This window comes from Aegilops tauschii, chromosome 4 (assembly GCF_002575655.3).
Source record: "Aegilops tauschii subsp. strangulata cultivar AL8/78 chromosome 4, Aet v6.0, whole genome shotgun sequence".
NCBI classification, from domain to species: Eukaryota; Viridiplantae; Streptophyta; class Magnoliopsida; order Poales; family Poaceae; genus Aegilops; species Aegilops tauschii.
Window position 1 is genome coordinate 527,134,943 of NC_053038.3, and position 8,527 is coordinate 527,143,469.

Here is an 8,527-nt window from a genome sequence, read left to right on the forward strand (position 1 = left end):
AAAGAGTGAGAAAGGTAGTGGTCGTGGGTTGGTTTTGGCCTGCTGGGCCTGCTGGGCTGTGGTTGTTTAAATTTTGCATGGTCTGCACGTTAAAACGTGTAACGCTACAACGTTATAGTCGTGTGTAGCGCGCTAATTACGCAATTAGCGTCGTAGCGGCCGATTTTGCCATAACGTAACGTCTCCCTTCCGAATATGCTATAACCGCGCTATAACGGCGAAATAGCGTGCTATTTTTTTCGTTGTTGACGGCAAGGCATTCCGTTTCTGTCGAGAGCAAATCAAACCATTTCGGGTGAGAGCAAAGGCGCTAGTCGACGGCCGTGATGCGGAGAGGTCCCCGGCGCTAGAAGGCTCCCTTTGTCCTTTGCTCCCACCACCCACTCATTTCTATGACTCACCATACCAGCACTTATCATCGATGCAAATGTCTTGCTCATACCGACAAATCCGTAGTTTTCATCTTTGATTTCCCTTGCTAGCTTCTACGGCCGAGCGCAATTATATTTGGGCACATTTGGCTGCTCATGCATGCTCCATGCTGTGCTGAAATCAGTGGTAGTATAATCTAACAATCACATGCATGATGGAAGACCTTTGCATTGTGTCTGCGCGCAATCACATGTGTTGCTATATACGCGCTTAGAGACAAATTAAGGGGAAAAGTTTACAATGCAAACAAGAGGTGCTAGCTGGGGCTAATATGGACCACCCGCGGTGGCTACGGTTTTCTCACTGCCGCGGCTTACTAAAAATGGTGTTTCTGTGTTTTTGATAAAATGCCTTAAATGGAGAGTATGTTGCTAGCTAGTTGTTGGTGTAACCAGGAGTGCTCTGCTGTCCGTGTCTCTGTCATTGCCCCGCTGCTCCGACCTCCCAGATTCTATATAGCCTGCCTTGGATTCTTGGCCTGCTTTAGTATATAGCAGATCCATATCTTCCTCTCTAACGGGAGCAGAAACGTACGGCTGCTAGCTCTTCTTGGTTTGCAGTTTGCACTTTGCACACAGCTCAAGTAAGTACGGTCTAACCAGATTCGTTTGCTCGATCATCTAGCCTTCACCTTGTGAGTAACTCCGCATGCAATCCGATGCATATGTAGGAAACAGCTAGCTAGTGTGATAATCAATGGCGTTATCAGCTGCTCCTGCCGGCCAGGCACCGCCGCTGGGTAAGCAGCTCAGCTACCAGCTCGCCGCTGCTGTGAGGAGCATCAACTGGACTTACACCATTTTCTGGTCCATGTCCACCAGCCAGCGCCCACCTGGGTAATTAACCAATTATACATCCGTACGGAGTACATTCATGTATATATAGCTGGTGACAAGTTGGTATTTTCTTGAAGCAAAATTCGAAAAGTTTATACATTTCATATCCAGAACCTATCGGTTTGATTTTGTAGAGTTCTGACGTGGAAGGACGGCTTCTACAACGGCGAGGTAAAGACGAGGAAGATCATAAGCTCGACTACCACGGAGGTTACCGCAAACGACCTCATCCTGCAGAGGAGCGAGCAGCTAAGGGAGCTCTACGAGTCTCTCCTGTCCGGCAAGGCGGACCACCGGGCGAGGCGTCCTGCCGCCTCGCTGTCCCCGGAGGATCTCGGGGAAGCCGAGTGGTACTACACGCTGAGCATGACTTACTCATTCCGGCCTGGTCAAGGGTACGTATGCAACTACTATACACATTCACACACGATGAACCGTAAAATCAGAAAAGATAGCAAACATAATCTAAACCTTTTGAAATTTTGTTGCTTCAATTATGACCAAAATTTTTAGGTGCTTGCAAAATTTGGTAGCCAAATAAAATCAAATGAGCTTGTGGCAAACAAAACGAAAATTCTGCTCAAATAGTGCACACAAGTTTGAGCACAAATTTATTTAGTTATTGAAAGGAGCTCCTCGGATGTCATTTGGTGACCAAATTTTACAAGGAACGTAAAACATTTTATCATAATCAAGGCCACGAAGTTTCAGACTTTTTAGATTTTGTTTGCTATTTGCTTTTTATATTTACTGTTCATCATGCGTGCAATGCACCCGGGTGTAGAAAAACCTACGCCCAAGCTAGTTTAACTCTATTTTCCGATAAAGGGTGATATATTTAGCTAGCGTATATGGTTTGATGTATTGGAGATTCCTGCATTCATTTTTATAGTTATATAGTAAAACACTACGGTACACTCTTCAGTCTAAAAGAGAAACATGACAACACTACATGAAAACACGGTGATAGGATTCTTCTTCTTACACGGTGTAAAACTTCGACGAACCTAAAGCAAGAAGAAAAACCGGCAAAACATTACATAATACAGTAAAACAAGTCAAGCTAGTCTGTTGTACTTACTTTGACTGTAGAGTCAAAGCGTTCTTACTGAAGTCTTTGCTCTTGAGGTGTAAGTTAATATGGTGCCACATTTTATTAGTTGCCTTTTATTTTGGAATAAAGTTTACGTACTTGTTCAATCGGGAAGCAGCTGGTTAAATCATGGAATTATGATCCAAACAAACTAGTATCATAAGAGTTTTTGTAGGAACTTTGTGTAGGAATAGGATTTCAATTTATTCTGCTTTCAAGTCAGGTTTTGAGCCATTAGTTTGAAATCCGATGACTCTGGTTCAGCTTTCCTCCCCCCTCCCAACCAAAACCAGTTGAAGGTCTACCTCTCTTCCGGTGGCAACGCCACTTCGTAGTGCCCGCCTCCGACAAGGTCCTGGCAAGCCCTCGTTGGCGAGCTCGGGCACTGTCTAATGAATAGCACCTGCGAATTAATATACTCCTACTTACCTAGTTACTTTCAGGTTGCCAGGCAAGAGCTTTGTGAGCAATGAACATGTTTGGTTGTACAATGCTCAATACGCAGACACTAAAACTTTCCAGCGCGCTCTCTTAGCAAAGGTATCTTATACATATTTATCTCAAACTATGTATACATCTTTCAGTCGTTAACTAACATCATGATGCTTGCCCACACTACCGGACGGTTAAATCAGACTGCGCCTATTCTGGTCAGCACATTACTTCTTTATTACTTCATGCATGCTTCGAGATCTCCTTATATGCATCTATCACGTGTTTACCCTCTAGATCTCTGATCTCAACCTGGATCACATTTTTCAGACAGTCGTTTGCATCCCCTTCATGGGTGGTGTGCTGGAGCTTGGAACGTCGGATTTGGTGAGGGCATATGATTTTCGCTATAAGTTTTATGTGCGAAGGATTTTCACTAATTTTTGAGTATCTCTCAATATATTATTTCCTTTTGTTTTGTACTTCTGTTAATGGGTGCACGCAAACTTTTAAATTGTGACGGCTTCAATTACCGGCACTCCCTCCGTCACAAATTATCGTGTATACAACTTTTTTAGAAGCATATGTTTTATGGTTTAATCAAGTTTATAGAGAAAAACATTAACATTAGTAATATCAAATAATATTATATAAAAATATGTTTTACAATATTATATATAATGGCACAGTCTAAGCATGGACGATTCCATCAATGGGGGTGGCGGTGTGAGACTAGAATATGACGGCACGCCAGGCAACAACGGGGGTTATGCTTACCTTTATAGGAGCGATAGGGTCATCACAGGTGGGTGAATCAGTTCACCCGTCAACGATGATACATCAAGAGGTTGATGTTTGAAAGCCCATATGCAGTACATCTTACTTCCGTAGATAGATTTTCTGTACAACCACAATGGCTAGTAACTGTCTACGTGCAATGCACGTTTATATTAGACAAGGTATTAATTGTATTGTGTATTAATATTAGGCAAGATATAAATTACATGTTAATATTAGGTAAGACCATAAGATATAATTGCTTGGTTAATGGCAACATTGATACTAGGCATGATATTAATTAGTGGAGGGTGCTAAACATGTTTAACACTGAACAATAGAGCGGTGTAGACCGTTGGATAAATGCGGTTGAACAGATGAAATGTGTTGGATCTTCGCAACTCGCTGGATAAATGCATACATGTTTTTCCCACCCATATGAGATACATGTCATTCTGACATATCAGACACTTGTCAGCAATGATCCTACAGTGATACTTTACTTCTAAACTATTATTAATAAGTTCATTCTTTTGCAGTATGACTGGTGTAGGAAATATTTATATGTTCTATGCACAATGTTAATACAAGCTACCACGTCAATTGCAGGACACGTATTCCCCCCTTAATAAGTCCACATTAATGAAGTGCTACTAACAAAGATCTATCAATAAATTTGCTAGGTGTTGGAGGATCCAGACATGGTGAACAGGATCGGCACATCTTTCTGGGAGCTACCCTTCCAGGCGTGCTTGGAGTCGGAGGCGCTAAGCTCCAGTCCATCAACAAACGAAACTAGGAACAGGGAGGTAGAAATCGTCGTGTTCGAAGACCTTGATCACAATGTCGCCAAGGGGTTCATCTCTGAGCTAGGCGAGGTCGAGAGCATGTCCGACGCCAACATCAATTGCATCACTGAGGAAGTGGATGAGTTCTATGGCCTCATTGAGGAGTTGGACGTGTGTGCTCTCGAGGACAACTGGGTCATGGAAAGGTCCTTTGAGTTCATGTCTTCCTTGGAAATGGCGCCAGACATGGACGCACCAAGAATCGATGATAACACCATCACTTTAAGTAGTTCTGTTAATGGCTGTCGTCCATCCTGCTTTACTGTATGGAAGAGGTCATCAGACTGGGAAGGCATGGATGTGCGAGATCCCGGGGAGTCACAAAAGTTGCTGAAGAAAGTTTTGGCGGGTGGTGGATGGACAATGAGAGCTCAAGAAAGTAACATCAAGACACATGTCTTGTCGGAAAGAAGACGCCGGGAGAAGCTCAACGAGATGTTCCTAGTTCTCAAGTCATTGGTCCCGTCCATTAACAAGGTAGTATTATTTAACATCCATTACTTCTTAGCAAATTGCACAAAATGATTTCCATAGCTTTTTTCCTGGGTTGCAGATGGACAAAGCATCCATCCTCGCAGAGACGATAACTTATCTCAAAGAGCTAGAGCAAAGGGTAGAAGAGCTAGAATCTAGCAGGGCACCATCATGGCACCCAAAAGAAGCAACGGGACAGGGGCTCCATGATGTTGCCGGAAGGAAGAAGATCAAACTATCAACTGGATGCAAGAGGAAGGCGCCGGAGTCAGAGAGGGAGGATGACGATGGCCCAAGCAATGTTGTCAATGTGACCATGATGGACAAGGAGGTGATCTTGGAGGTGCAATGCCGATGGAAGAAGCTTTTGATGAAACGAGTGTTCGACGCCATCAAGAGCCTCCATTTGGACATCATCTCTGTGCACACATCCACACCGGGTGGCCTTCTTGATCTCAAGATACGAGCCACTGACCAGGTCTCAATCGCACCACCTTCTAAGGTCGATCCGACAATATAGAATATACAACGTTTATTAAGGCTTCACATTATAGTCTCATTTACCAACGTTGTTGGATTTTTGCAGGTTGCGGCTGGTTCTGCTACTGTGGCACCTGGGATGATCACTGAAGCGCTTCAGAAAGCTATAAGCAACAACTGGCAAAATTAATATCAAAAGCATGACCAGACACCAGTAGAGCATGGTATAGTGTTCATACACTGATGGTTATGTTCTTCAGATAGGACAATTGCATCAGATATGACTATATCAACATCAGACGTGAATGCACTTCATTTGTACACGATGACAACATGCATAGCAACGGTACATCCAGTGAGCAATATTTCGTGTAGAGTCAGCTGGTACTTTCCCACAATTGGCAGAGTATTGGCTTCCCTCACAACCATTTGGGTGATATGCGCCAGCTTTCTCTCTGGCTAAAAATAATTAGGACGGCTGCAAAAAAACTTGGAAAAAAGGTAGATCTCCTCTGGCAATTGTGATAAATTCTGAATCTGTTATTTTAGTTTTGAAAAAATTGAGAAGTTCGGGACCTTTGTTTTGAGGGGAACTAGACCCTTCTGCGTATTGCAAAAATCTCCTTCACCAACATAATTCTATCAGAGCCAACTACTGGAGGCAAACACATTTTGACAAGGAGACAACTCGTTGCAACACGGTAATTAGGGACTACAGACCAATTCTTTTGGTCGTTTCTTCCGGAATCTTGAGAATCAGACCTCCCTCTGATTCTCCCAGAATTTGAACCCATATGTTTTGACAATCCTAATTGGATTGTCCCTAACTGTTAGGTTTGTCAGAAAATTATGGGTTAAGATTGCCCCTAAAAAGGTGGTGCCATTGAATAGATCTCTCTCTCTCTCTCTCTCTCTCTCTCTCTCTCTCTCTCTCTCTCTCCTCACTGAAGACAAAATAATATACTTATCATCTTATGTTATGAAAATACTAAAGCTGATCCTCAATGTGTGTCCAATATTTGGGTGTCAAAGTTTTTGAGGACCATTATCCAAAACAAGGACCATATTCAACCAGCGATAAGCCCCTGATATCACCATGAGTCTGCATGTCCTCCAGCACCACCGAATGTCTGACTCATTGTTTTATTTGTCTTTGTCTCTGATGGATTACTTACGTCTTCCTGCAAGGTACGTACGTTCAAAGAGAAGACAAGAAAGAAAACATAAACAATATTTTGTACTCCCTCCGTTTAAGAAAAAGGGTTTCCCACCACTTTATATTATAAAGCATACCACCAAGCATCCAAAGTCACAAAGTCAAGTACAATAAGTCATAGAATCATGCTGGGGGCACAGCAAGACAAGCCCCAAATAAAGCTAAAAGGAGACTCTAATCCGGCTCGGGAGGAGGAGGTGGTGGCGGTGGAGGAGGAGCAAAAGACGCTGCCGAGGCACGAAGACCCGCCATGATGTTGTCGACGACGCCTCGGTCGCTCCGTTTACTAAGCGGTCTCCAGAGCTGCAAGAAGCCACACATTTGTAGATCACATCAGTCACACAAGACGGAATCACTCGTTCGATGACTAATTTATTGCGGGTACACCAAAGGGACCAGGCAAGGGTACCTAGCGCGACCCAAATAGGGGCGCGCCTAGACCCGGGGAGCCTAAAGACCTCCCCGAACAAATCTGGGAGGTTGTCATGGCACCACGTGCCCCCAACCACCTCCCGGAAGCAACTCCATAAGAACTGAGCTGCCGGGCACCAGAAGAAGATGTGGTTGCAATCTTCCGGTACCAGACAAATGGGGCAGAGACCATCCCCAGGTCCATTACGCTTATGGACCTCAGTGCCTGAGGGGAGGCGTCCTCTAACCCATTGCCATAAAAATATATAGATCTTCAGGGGGAGTTTGATTTCCCAAAGCACCCCACTGGACCAGGAGTGGGAACAATCGCCTGGTAAAGAGATCTAGTCGAAAATCTACCGCTTGGCTCGAGGTGCCAAGAAAGCGCATCCGGCTCTAGGGAGGGGGAGTGTAGGGCAACACACTCAAGTAACTCCCATTGCGCGAGTTCAACCGCCCGAAGGTGCGGCAGAAGGCAATCGCGCCTAGATTCACTAGGGCCGCAACCACGGAGATCTGTGGGCGTACACAGATAGAGAAAAGCGCAAAAAAAAAACGATCTGCAAAGGGGCGGGAATCCGCCCATCTGTCCAACCAAAATAGGGTGGCATCACCGGAGCCTATCTGGATGGAGGTCCCAATGCGCAGGACCGGTAATAGAGGGATCACCGATTGCCAGAATTGGGAACCTCCAGACCTAGACGCAAACGCAAGTGGTTGCCCGCGAAGGTACTTCCCGCGGATAATCTGAAGCCACAGGCCACCCTCCTCAGTCTGGATCCGCCAAAGCCATTTGGACAGGAGGGCGATATTCATTCGCTTAGAGGAAATAACCCCCAAGCCTCCCTGGTCCTTTGGTTTACAGATCTCGGACCACTTGACCATGTGGTACTTCTGTTTATTGTTCTCGCCCGCCCAAAAGAATCGGGAGAGTAGTTTGGTAACTTCATGATGGAGGGATTCGTGTAAACTATAGAATCCCATGATATACATCAATAAGCTAATAAGGGAGGAGTTCATTAGAATCACTCGAGCGGCTTTGGAAAGCCATCTCCCGTGCCATGGCTCCATTCTAGGTTGGAGCTTGGCGATTATTGGATGGAAGTCCTTCTCCTGGAGCCGTGCGTCACTGAGGGGCATGCCAAGATAGGTCATCGGGAAGGACCCCAAGCGGCAGTTCAAACGGTTAGCAATCCGCTGGGCCTCCCCTTGAGAATATCCCAAGACCATTACCTCGCTCTTGGCAAAGTTTATCTTGAGGCCCGACATTTCCTGGAAGCAGAGGAGGAGGAATTTGAGGCTCTGAATATCTTCGTCGGACCCTTCCACCATCATAATGGTGTCATCTGCATATTGGAGGTGGGTCAAACCCCCATGGGCCACCAAATGGGGGCAAATCCCCCTGATGTGACCCGCGCGCTTGGCCAAGTCCAGAATCGAGGTGAGCGCGTCAACCACAAGGTTGAAGAGAAATGGGGAGATCGGGTCTCCCTGTCGGACCCCTTGGCCAGTCAAGAAGTAAGGCCCA

The 8,527-nt window shown here is 45.2% G+C and overlaps 1 protein-coding gene across 3 annotated transcripts; it reads left to right on the plus strand.

The window, feature by feature from the left end:
- Positions 1-790: 790 nt before the first annotated feature.
- LOC109749032 (anthocyanin regulatory R-S protein) lies at positions 791-5,767 on the plus strand. 3 transcript variants are annotated; one of them, XM_020308028.3, is made up of 9 exons: positions 791-1,015; positions 1,103-1,268; positions 1,403-1,663; positions 2,805-2,901; positions 2,997-3,011; positions 3,124-3,180; positions 4,254-4,895; positions 4,972-5,394; positions 5,479-5,767. In XM_020308028.3, exons 2-9 carry the CDS (start codon positions 1,129-1,131, stop codon positions 5,560-5,562), a joined length of 1,719 nt encoding a protein of 572 aa, XP_020163617.1. In that variant the 5' UTR covers positions 791-1,015; positions 1,103-1,128; the 3' UTR covers positions 5,563-5,767. The 3 variants fall into 3 exon arrangements, with proteins under 3 accessions (XP_020163617.1, XP_020163619.1, XP_020163618.1); XM_020308030.4 differs by having other exon boundaries at positions 4,972-5,370; XM_020308029.4 differs by having other exon boundaries at positions 805-1,015; positions 1,110-1,268.
- Positions 5,768-8,527: the final 2,760 nt, after the last annotated feature.